This window comes from Ornithorhynchus anatinus, chromosome X1, assembly GCF_004115215.2.
Source record: "Ornithorhynchus anatinus isolate Pmale09 chromosome X1, mOrnAna1.pri.v4, whole genome shotgun sequence".
NCBI lineage: Eukaryota > Metazoa > Chordata > Mammalia > Monotremata > Ornithorhynchidae > Ornithorhynchus > Ornithorhynchus anatinus.
This window is the reverse complement of record NC_041749.1, coordinates 80,207,609-80,219,691: the sequence shown is the minus strand read 5'-3', so window position 1 is coordinate 80,219,691 and position 12,083 is coordinate 80,207,609. Positions and strand designations below refer to the sequence as shown.

At 49.0% G+C, this 12,083-nt stretch overlaps 1 protein-coding gene across 2 annotated transcripts in view; it reads right to left on the bottom strand.

The window, feature by feature from the left end:
• The window catches only part of LOC100680741 (heat shock factor protein 1-like), a 29,817-nt gene extending 19,902 nt beyond the window's left edge, over window positions 1-9,915 (bottom strand). Inside the window, exons 1-6 of one of the 2 annotated variants that reach the window (XM_029051676.2) lie at window positions 9,847-9,915; window positions 4,833-4,943; window positions 3,609-3,717; window positions 1,442-1,596; window positions 1,016-1,146; window positions 410-485 (exon numbers count right to left, since the gene is read on the bottom strand). In XM_029051676.2, the coding sequence (XP_028907509.1) occupies window positions 410-485; window positions 1,016-1,146; window positions 1,442-1,596; window positions 3,609-3,717; window positions 4,833-4,943; window positions 9,847-9,870 (606 nt within the window). In that variant the 5' untranslated portion in view covers window positions 9,871-9,915. The remainder of the gene's footprint in view (window positions 1-409; window positions 486-1,015; window positions 1,147-1,441; window positions 1,597-3,608; window positions 3,718-4,832; window positions 4,944-9,846) is intronic. The other variant, XM_029051677.2, reaches the window with a different exon arrangement.
• Window positions 9,916-12,083: the final 2,168 nt, after the last annotated feature.

The following is a 12,083-nucleotide window of genomic DNA, read 5'->3' as shown; positions in this document are numbered from 1 at the left end:
GGGTTCCCAGGCCTAGCTCACTCAGCAGGGATGCTGACCCAGGACAGACACCCAGGACAGACCCAGGATTCTTGGGAACAAACTGGGAAGAACAATGACCTGCCTCCCCCAATCCAGTCAGAGTTCCCCAGGCTTGGGACATCTTTGGGTGGGCAGAGAGCAGGGGGGTTGGGAAAGGAGAGGGAGGGAAGGACACTAAAGGGAGGCAAGGGAGGGAGGTAGGGAAGGAGGGATGGGAGGTAGGAAAAGGAGGGGAGGCAAGGGAAATTGTGGTTTCCAGGTGAGCAGAAATAGCCAGGCTTGGGGGGCTCCTGGGTTTGGAGAGTTTGGGAGTGAAGTACTAAGGTGGGAGTTACACAGGGCCAGGGGTTCAGGGGGTGGGGCCAGAAGGGGGAGTTGGAGGTGGTACCTTTTTGATGAACTCCTTCTGCTGAGTGCAGTTCTGCCTGAGAAGTATGATCTCCCGCCACAGACTTTCTATCTGCCTGTAGAGATTCAGTCGTCAAGAGACCCATATTCAGTCTCCTCAGAGATCCCAGAGAAATGTCCTCCTCGCCCCACCCCATGGTGGAGACTGGACTGTGGAGGACATACTGGGGGTGGAGTGGGGCGGGGGCGGATCATCTCTCCTCCCCACTGTCCTCCTGGAGGCTGCCAAGGGGAGGCTGGGCACCCTGATTATCTCGACCCCCTTGTTTCTGCCACACGGCTAGGGGAAACATTGCCATTCCCCAGACTCCCAAGCCAAGGAGTCATTCAGCCTGGTCACCCTCCTTCTTTCCTCCTCCCTTCCCCCCTACCTCCCTCCCTCTACTGTTTCTTTACCCCTTTTCCCTTCCCATCCCCCTTCATCTCTCCCTCCTCCTTCTTCCTCCCTCCAGATCTTCCCCCCAGTTCTTTCCCTCCTCTCTCCACCCCTAAATCGAAGCCCTCTCCTCTCCTTCCCACCCTAGAGCACCCATGAGCCTTCAGCAACACTCCCCCCGCCCCCAACCAACCCCTCCCAAGAACTCACTCTTTTAGGGCTTTAAGCTGGCTCTTGGACAAGTTAAAATACTCATGCAGGATCCGCATCTCATTCAGCAGCTGGTTCAGATCCACCTGCTGCACCCACGGCTCCTCGTTCTTAAACCCTAGGGCCTGAGTCTTGGAAAGGATGCAGTGAGGGATGAGGCTCGATACCATACCTCCCCACCCCGGCCCTGGTCCCACGCTGGTCCCACCCCACTTCCCCCCTCTTCACAATGTCCCCGCCCTAGCCCTTGAGGCCTGGTGAGTGAGAATAGACTGGGATTGGGGTTGCTCAATTCGAGAGCCACAGCGGTGCTTCTTGGGAAGCAGAGGCCCAGTCCTGGATGAAGCAGGCAGAGAGCCCACTGGGGTCAGAGAAGGGGGCCGGAGGACAGAGGGAGCTGGGTCCCAGGAGCAAGGGGGTTCTCACTTCTAGCCTCTTCTGGTCCACTTTCACCTTGCGCTTGATGAAATCTAGGAGGGGCTCTTGTCCCCGCAGGAAATAAGAGTGCTGAAACTCAATGAAGTCATGATGCAGCCTCATCAACCCGCTGTGCTCGAAGTTCACCACCTTCCGAAAGCCATCTGAGTCCACCAGGGGGAACAAGGGGGGAGAGAGGGAGAGACGGGAGAGAGGATCAGGGAGCAGGGATCTTCCACCCTGGCACCCTGACCCTTCCACTGGACTCCAAATTGGGAAGAAGCTAACAGGTGCTGCTGACCTTTAGGGGCATCACAAGGGGAGGAAATACAAAGGGACTGGTTGGGGGAAGAGGGAGAACTCTTGGGACAGAGGGGAACTCCAGGGAATGTGGGGAAGACCTGGAGAGAGAGCAGGACTACAGTTGGGATTAATGATTATTATATTATCATCTTGGATCTACCCCAGTGCTTGGCACTTGCACTGTACTAAGCACTGGCCTATATCCAAGATCATCAGGTCAGACACAGTCCCTGTCCCACATGAGGTTCATGATCTAAGCAGGAAGGAGAACAGGTACTTCATCTCCATTTTACAGATGAGGAAACTGAGGTCCAATCAATCAAGAGTATTTATTGAATGCTTACTATGTGCACAGCCCTGTACTAAGCATTTGGGAGAGTACAATGCAACAGAATTAATAATAATAATAATAATGTTGGTATTTGTTAAGCGCTTACTATGTGCAGAGCACCGTTCTAAGCGCTGGGGTAGACACAGGGGAATCAGGTTGTCCCACGTGGGGCTCACAGTCTTAATCCCCATTTTACAGATGAGGGAACTGAGGCACAGAGAAGTTAAGTGACTTGCCCACAGTCACACAGCTGACAAGTGGCATAGCTGGGATTCGAACTCATGAGCCCTGACTCCAAAGCCCGTGCTCTTTCCACTGCGCCACGCTGCTTCTCCTGCTGCTGGTATCACGCTGCTCAGAATTAGCAGACATGTTCCCTGCCCATAATGAGCCAGAGAAATAAAATAAAAAAAAAAAATGTGGTATTTGTTAAGCGCTTACTATGTGCAAAGCACTGTTCTAAGCGCTGGGGGATACAAGGTGATCAGGTTGTCCCACGTGGGGCTCACAGTTTTAATCCCCATTTGCCAGATGAGGTAACTGAGGCACAGAAAAGTTAAGTGACTTGCCCAAGGTCTCACAGCTGACTAGTGGTAGAGCCGGGAATAGAACCCATGACCTCTGACTCCCAAGCCCGCACTCTTTCCACTTGAGCCACACTGCTTCTGACAGAGAAGTTAAGATAAGGTCGAAGGTCACACAGGAGACAAGTAGCATCATTAGGCCTACGGAGGGAGGAAGGAGGCAAGGGAAGTAGGAGTGGCGAAGAGAGGAAGGGAAAGTGAGGAGAGGGGGAGACGTCAGGGAAGGGGGAGGACTCTGGGAGTCTGGGAGGGGTGGTTGTTATCTTCCTCTAGACTGTAAGCTCATTGTGGTCAGGGATGTGTTTACAAACTCTGTTGTGTTATACTCCCCCAAGCACTTAGTACAGTGCTCGGCACAGAATAAATGCTTAATAAATACCATTGATCATCTGACTGATTGATTCCCCAGTAAACAGACAGAATTCTGAGGCGCAGAAAGGGGAGGAATCTGCCTAAGGCCCCACAGCACATCAGGGGCCCAGGAGTCAGGAAATCTGGGCTCTAATCCTAGTTCAGCCTCTTGCCTGCTGGGTGACTTGGGGTAAGTCACTTCACTTTTCTGGACCTCAGTTCCTCATCTGGAAAAATGGGGATAAAATACCTGTTCTCTCTTAGATGATGAGCCCTCTTTGGGTCAGGGCCTGGGTCTGCCCTGAAGATCTCCTATCTACCGCAGCGCTTAATACCGTGCTTGGCCCATAGTAAGTGCTTAATAAATCCCACCATGAAACCTTGCTACCCTAGAGGGAACAGCAAAGCACAAAACACCCCTGACTTTTCTCAGTCTAACTTTTGGTATGCATTCTCTCTCCAACTCACCACCTCACTCCATCCACTTCTGGAAGTACCCTTCTGATGTCCAATGCCCACCCTCCTCCCTGGCCACTCGCCCCTCCTTGGTGTCCACACTCGGGCCTGGGACTCTTCTTTCCATCCCCAGTGTCCAGATGGGACTCACACATGTTCAGTTGACGCACAAAGCTGGCCATGTTGTTATGTTTGAAGTACTTGGGCAGCACCTCCTTGGCAAACTCTGCCTGGTCTGACACAATGAAACTGGAGCCACTCTGAAACACATGCAGACACATACATACATTGGAAGAGAAAGAAACAAGTCAGTGGTCAGAGCCATGGGCACCATACCAACCCAGATAGAGCATGCAGACAATGCTCTCTTCTAGCCCCCCACTCCCTTTTTTTTAATGGTATTTGTGGAGCGCTTACTATGTGCTGGGCCCTATTCTAAGCTGTGGGGTAGATACAAGTTTATCAGGTTGGACACATTCCCTGTCCCACATGAGGTTCACAGTCTAAGGAGGGTCCTGGACACCCTAGGAGAAGGAATGAGGCTGAAAACGGGACCAACCTGAGGCTGAGCCTGAGCTTCAGTGTGGTCTGGCTCATCAGTAGGGAATGGGAGGGGAGAATGGGGTAAGGGATGAGGGAGTCCTTCTCTGTCCCAGGCATTGCATTTGGAGAGGCCAATTTGACTGGCCTTTGTGCCCCTGTCATCCCATCTTCACCCTAAGACATCCTGGGAACCTGGGCAATGGGTGGTTTCCCAAGATAGAAGCTCCTTCCTGCTATCTCCTTTCCATGTCTCCTCTCTGCCGGCTTCTGGCAAGGGGACTCTTTCCCACAGGGCCCCAATACCTTTCCAGGTCTCGCTCATTGGGGATGGAGGTGAATTTCTCCCCTCTTCACCCTCCCCCACCCACCAACTCATGTCTTGTTCTTCCTGGCAACAGAAGAAATTCCTCCTTAGCTCCTCCCACTCAACAGTCTATGTTCTTGGTCCTCTTACTGGCATCACACAGTATGAGAAGTAGCATGTCCTAATGGAAACAGCCTAGATTTGGGAGTCAGGGGACCTAGGTTCTAATCCCAGCTCCACCACTTACCTGCTGTGTGACCTGGGGTGAGTCACTTCACTTCTCTGTGCCTCAGTTTATCCATCAGTCAAACGGGGATGAAATACCTCTTCTCCCTTCCCCTTAGGCTGTGATCCTCATGTGGGCCAGGGACTGTGCCCGACCTGACTACCTGTCTTGACCCCAGCCCTTAGTTCAGTGCTTGGCACACACTGCTTAACAAATACCACCCCTGCCCACCTCCCTCACAAAATCACAGACCCTCTAGAGGTCTCTCTGCCCTCCCTCCAGGCTGCCCAAGGATTACTCACCACACTCCAGAAAATGATGTGGTTGGTGTCCTCATCTTCCACCATGGTCCACAGCTTCATTAGGAAGGCGGGCAAAGGGTTGGAGCTGCTCCCTTGGGGTTCCACAGCCCCCTGCATGGTGAAAAGGGGTTGAGGGGAGAGCAGCTCTAGACTCCACACATCTGGGAAGGCCTGAGGGGGTGTGCGTGTGTGTGTATGTGGGGAGGTGAGTGTGTATGGGGATGTACATATGTTATAGAGGGAGCAGTCCTGGAGGGAGCAGGAGGCAGCAGTAGGGGCTCCCCTATAGTTCCCACATCAGCAGCCTCGTGCTCTTCCGACCTCAGCACTATGTGGACTGGGCCCGGCCAGGGACAATGCACAGAATGAAAGTGCACCGCAGCCAATCTCACAATCCCAGAGTCAACACCCATCACGTCAGGCAGATAGCCACGTGCCCCCTGTGCAGGCCCAGGCCAGGGACTCTGGCTCTCTGCCAACCATCCACCCCACATCCTAGTGCCTCTACCCTAGTGCTCTACGGAGAAGCAGCGTGGCTCAGTGGAAAGAGCACGGGCTTTGGAGTCAGGGCTCATGAGTTCGAATCCCAGCTCTGCCACTTGTCGGCTGTGTGACTGTGGGCAAGTCACTTAACTTCTCTGCGCCTCAGTTCCCTCATCTGTAAAATGGGGATGAAAACTGTGAGCCCCACGTGGGACAACCTGATTCCCCTATGTCTACCCCAGCGCTTAGAACAGTGCTCGGCACATAGTAAGCGCTTAACAAATACCAACATTATTACCCCAGCCTCCAGAGATCTGTCCTGATCCCCTGCCCCGCCCCCATTTCCCAGGGCCCCCCCAACATACTACCAGTTGGTGAGCCCAAGCTCAGCGCATCTGGATAGGGGGAGCCCCAAGGGAAGGTTGGGACCAGAGGGATGCCTTGGTCTCTTAAAAAAAAATCATTAAATTGGGGTGTTGTTTGAGCACCTACTGTATGCCCAACAGTGTGGAGATTGGACTCAGTCGCTTTTGCATATAGAACTCATAATCTAAGAGGGAGGGAGAACAGTTATCCCCATTTGACAGATGAGGAAACTGAGGCACAGAAAAGTTAAGTGACTTTCCAAAGGTAACACAGCAGGCAAATGGCGGAGTCGGGGTTAGGACAGATGGCAGGGATGGAGGAGAGAAAAAGCCAAAGAGGTTGGCAGGGGACCTGCTCAGGGCAGGCGGGGGTCCGGAGACCTGGGTACTACTTCCGGCTTCACCACATGCCTGTGCTGTGACCTGTAATTGGGCAGGTCGATTAACTTCTCTGAAGCAGCATGGCCCAGTGGATAGAGTCCAGGCCTGGGAGTCAAAAGGACATGGGTTCTAATCCCAGCTCCGCCACTTGTCTGCTATGTGACTTTGGGCAACTCATTTCACTTTTCTCTGCCTCAGTTACCTCATCTGTAAAATGGGGATTAAGACTGTGGGTCCCATGTAGGACAGGGACTGTGTCCAATCCAATTTGCTTGTATCCACCCCAGCGCTTAGTACAATCTAAAACAGAACTATTTATCTTCCCACCCAAACCCTACCCTTTCCGTGACGGTCCCATCGCTGTAGGCAGCACCACCATTCTTCCTGTCTCACAAGCCCATAACCTTGGCATTATCCTTGACTCCCCACATATTCGATACATTACTAAATCCTCTTGGCTCAACCTTCACAACATCGCTAAAATCTGCCTTCCATCCAAACTGCTGCCACATTAGTCCTAGCACTTATCCTTTCCTGCCCTGATTACTGTATCAGCCTCCTTGCTGACCTCCCTGCCTTCTGTCTCTTCCTTAATCCAGTCCATATTTCACCCTGCTTGACTGGATCATTTTTTTACAAAAACATTCAGGTCATGTTTCCCCACTCTTCAAGAACCTCCAGTGGCTGCCCATCCATCTCCACATCGCACAGAAATTCCTTACCATCACCTTTAAAGCACTCAATCACCTTGCTACTCTCCTACTACATTCCAGCCCGCACACTTCGCTCCTCTCGCTAACCTCTCACCGTACTTCGGTCCCATCTATCTCACACCTGACCTCTTGCCCACGTGCTGCCTCTGTCCACTATGAATGGGGAGGGTATTCCAGGCCAATTACGCTACCCACCTTCAAAGCCTTATTAAAGGCACATCTCCTACAAGAGGCCTTCCCTGACTAAGCCCTCCTTTCCTCTTCTCCCACTCCCTTCTGTGTCACCTGAATTTGCTCCCTTTATTCATCCCTCCTCCCAGCCCCACAGCACTTATCTGTAATTTTATTTATATTTATTTATATAAATATCTGTCTCCTCCTCTAGACTGTAAGCTCAATGAGGGCAGGGAATAATAATAATAATAATAATGTTGGTATTTGTTAAGTGCTTACTATGTGCCGAGCACTGTTCTAAGCGCTGGGGTAGACACAGGGGAATCAGGTTGTCCCACGTGGGGCTCACGGTCTTAATCCCCATTTTACAGATGAGGGAACTGAGGCACCGAGAAGTGAAGTGACTTGCCCACAGTCACACAGCTGACAAGTGGCCTAGCCGGGATTCAAACCCATGACCTCTGACTCCAAAGCCCGTGCTCTTTCCACTGAGCCATGCTGCGTCTGTTCTTTGTTATACTCTCTCAAGTGCTTAGTACAGTGCTCTGCACACAGTATGCACTCAATAATTATGATTGCCTGACTGATTCACTACAGTGCCTGGCACATAGTAAGTGTTTAACAAATACCCTTATTATTATTATTATTATTATTCTCAGTGCCTTAGTTTCCTCATCAGCAAAATGGGGATTAAATGCTTGTTCTTCATCCCCCTAGACTGTGAGCCGCATATGTGACTGGGACCGTGGCCAAGCTGATTATCCTGTACTATCCCAGTGCTTGGTATGTAGTAAGCACTCAATAAATACTACCTTTACGGTAAAAGTAATTGTAATAACAAAAATGACAGTGGTATTTGTTAAATACTTCTGAGAAACAGCATGGCCTAGTAGATAGAGCACAGGCCTGGGAGTCGGAAGGACAAGGCTTCAAATCCTGGCTCTGCCACTTGTCTGCTGTTTGACCTTGGGCAAATCACTTTACTTCTCCATCCCTCAGTTATGTCATCTGTAAAATGGAGATTAAGGCTGTGAGTCTCATGTGGGTCATGGACTCTGTACAACTTGACTAGCTTCTATTTACCCAGTGCTTAGTACAGTGTCTGGCTCTCAACAAATACCATTAAAAAAAGAACCCAGAATGTGAAGCACCGTACTAAGCACACACAGGACAATCAGATCAGATACAGTCCCTGTCTCACAGTCTAAGGGGGAGAAAGAAGATGTAGGGAATCCTCACTTTACAGTTGAAGAAAGTGAGGCACAGAAAAATTTAATGACTTGCCAATGATCACGAAGCAGGTAAGTGGCAGAGTCAGGATTAAAACCCAGGGTGCCTTATTCTCAGTCCTGTGCAAATCAAAATGGGAGAAAACCATTTGAAAAAAAAGTGCCCTGAAATTCAGTACATTTCCAATACATACAGTGATTTGGCATGATACCCATGATTTTCTCTTATTTTAAAAATTGCCCAAGTGTGTCCTAGTCAATATGTTAAGTGGGATCCATCATTTATGCCTGCAATAGGGCAGTTCTGCGAAAGACATGGGAAATGCTCCCAGGACCTCCAGATCTATTGCTGAAAATAAAATCATTAAAATTAAACCACCTAAAAATTGAATCATATAAAAATCCAAAAATAAACAATGCCCTAATGTTATGATATCCATGACTTGTACACCATGCCTGACTTTAAATCCTGGCTTTACTTGTTTTGGTTTAAAAAATGCATCATCTTGATGGATGATCTATGCCTTTTCTAGTCTTCTTGCATTTTAATCGTCATCATTATCATAAAACAAATAATTATTGCAATAATACTAAATAATTATTATGATTAATAAGACAAAGGCAAAGAGCTGGGGGAGGGTGTAAATTGGATGAAAGGGGTTTACGAGGGACAGGAGGGGTAGGGCAAGAGGAAGTGGGCACAGAGGAATGGTGGGTGGGAACAACAAATGTGTGCCAGAGGGTGGGGTGAGTCTATCGGTGGAAACAGCTCAACCCTCTCCCAAAATTCAAACCTTTTACCTTGGGATGTATCTTGTACAGCCAGACCTTGACTTAAAGATGTTTAGAGTTAACCACCCTCTACCACCCTGTTCTCCTTTTTCGTAGTAGCTTGGGGGGGGAGGGGGGTGTCTGCTGGGGCTACACAGAGAAACAATTTTGAAAGCCAAGTGGTGGTTGGGGAGGGGGGCAAACTTTAAAGAGAGCAGGAGTGGAGTAAGAAAGGCCATGGAGTGGGGGATTGAGATGGCAGAGGGGAGGTTCCCTCATCACTGGGCAGAATCCTCAGAGACAGACAACCTGTCCATTTCACTTCTAATGAAGTAAGCCAGTTACCCTATTGTGGAAGTTCTCTGGCTGAATAAAATTATGTGATTCAGCTATAATACCCCAAGTACATAATTCTGGGGAGTTTGGAAATAAAAGAAAGGAAGGAAGGAAAGAGAGAAAGAGAGAAAGAAAGAAAGAGAGAAAGAAAGAGAGAAAGAGAGAAAGAAAGAGAGAAAGAAAGAAAGAGAGAGAGAGAGAGAGAGAAATAAAGGGAAATTGGTTCTGTCTTTCAACATTTTGATTTGGTGACTTTTTCTAAAACCAGGTGGTTTGTTGCCCTGAGATTTTCCTGGATGCCTTTTCATGGTATTGAGCCTGAGGAACTAGCCCTGTGCACCTTCGCCTCACTCATGGAGATCTGGGACTGAGAGATCAATATCCTTTGGAGATCCTCCATTACACCTGAGATCCTCCATTACACAAGGAGCGGTTTAGTGCATGTCTTTTAAAACTGAGAAATTATGGGATGATTTCACCTCAGAGCAAACCAAGAACACACTCAAAAGTCATGTTGGCCTCTGTAAGCTTCTTGCTGACCAAGAAAGGAAATCAAACTGACCTGAGATTTTAATCGCTTACTCATCTTGAATCGCCTGGTGAAGCTGTTCTTCCTAAAGCCACCCGGAAATTTCCTGGAGAAGAAGGTTTTCCTTCTGGTCCGCCGCCCCAGCATTCCCCCCGAGTACTCAAGCCTGCTCCCTAGTGGAGGGCGGGTGAAGTGGGCGGGTCTCCTCTCGTTTCCTTGAGGCCTAGGGTACATCAGATGTAGAGAGCAGGCAGATCCTTTCTTTCAGTGGCGGGTGTGGTGCGGTACATACTGGACTAGAGGCCAGGGATGGGTATGACGAAGGAGAAATTAGAAATGGTCTCTGGCCCAGAGGGGACACAGTTGAAAGGGAGAGTGGTGAGGTTGGCAATGGACAGATGAGGAAAAGTAATTTTATTATATCTGTAATTTTATTCATATTACTGTCCATCTCCCCCTCTAGACTGTAAACTCTTTGTGGACATACAATGTGACTGTTTATTGTTGTTTTGTAGTCTTCCAAGCACTTAATATAGCGCTCGGCACACAGTAAGCACTCAGTAAATACGATTGAATTAATTGAATGAATGAATGAATGAATGAATGAATGAAAAGAGTGAATCCATAAATACAACACAAAAACCTAAGAATTTTGTATTGCTCTGACAGGGCTGCCCATTTGTCCAAAATTCACAAGTAGTCATCATAATATCACTATTGTTATTAATAGTAATAATAGCATTTAAGTGCACTGTACTAAACCTTAGTGTAGATGCAAGATTATCAGTTCAGATAGAGTCCCTGTTCTACGTGGGGCTCACAGTCTAAGTAGGAGTAAGAACAGGTTTTGAATCTCCATTTTGCAGATGAAAAAACAGTCCCAGAAAAGTGAAGTGACTTGCCCAATCACACACATCAGGCACATATTTGAGTTGGGATTAGAACCCAGGTCCTCTAACTCCAGAACCATGCTATTTCCACTAGGCCACACTGCTTCTTCTAGGAGTAACAGCAGTAATAGTATGGAAGCGGTTTACCATTGCTGCCTTCCACGCAATAATAATAATAATAATAATGTTGGTATTTGTTAAGCGCTTACTATGTGCCGAGCACTGTTCTAAGCGCTGGGATAGACATAGGGGAATCAGGTTGTCCCACGTGGGGCTCACAGTCTTAATGCCCATTTTACAGATGAGGGAACTGAGGCACGGAGAAGTGAAGTGACTTGCCCACGGTCACACAGCCGACAAGTGGCAGAGCCGGGATTCGAACTCATGAGCCCTGACTCCAAAGCCCGTGCTCTCTCCACTGAGCCACGCTGCTTCTCCAATAAAACCCGAGTCCCCGCCCTCGACTCTCTCCCGTGCTGCTGCTGCCCAGCACGGGTGAGTTTTGACTTGTAGCAGATTGCCTTCCACTCGCTAACCACTGCCCAAGCTAGGAATGGAATGGATATACCATTGACTTGACTCTCCTTCCCGTAGTCGAGACTGGTAAAGTACTGGAAACTCTCCAGGTGTGACCCTGAGGGGTGACTTTGAAATTAGCGTGTCTAAACTTGACTCTTACATTCAATCTATTGCCAAATCCTGCCATTCTTCCTGCACATCATCTCTCAGATCCACCCCTTCCTCTCCACCCCAACTGCTACCAGTCTGGAACAAGTTCTATTCTTGGCTCGACTACTGCATCAGCCTCCTCACAATGTCTCCCAGGATCCAGCCTCTCCCCCGTCCAATCGCTGCTGCACGGATGGATCGTCTTCCTGAAGCGTTGCTCGACCCACATCTCTCCTTTTTTCCAAACCCTCCTTCCGGGCTCTGAGTGAATCTCCACAGCAAATAAAATCTCCTCAGAATCAGCTTCAAAGCTCTCCACCATGTGGCCCCACCTTCTCTATCTGCTGTCTTCACCTGCTATTCCGGTGCACTGTCTCTGCTTCTTCCAAGCCAAATGTCTAGCTGTGCTTCGTTCTGCACTCTTACCTCCTCCTCACACTGTTCGCTTCAGCACCTTGAGTCATATCATTCCTTTAGCCAATTCTAGCACTGGTGAAACCATTTGCCCTCTCCTTAGCACCCATGGATATGTGTCTGTTCCCTTTATTTATTTTGACCACTCTAGTTGTAAGTATTTTTGTTTCTGTTTATGTGTGTTTAGAGATCCGGTCGCTTTGCTATTCTGTTTTTCCCAAGTTCCTGCTACAATGCACCACCCTAGGTGGGCTCTTAAGGCTGTTACTACTCTCCTCAAAACCCACTCCTCCCCCA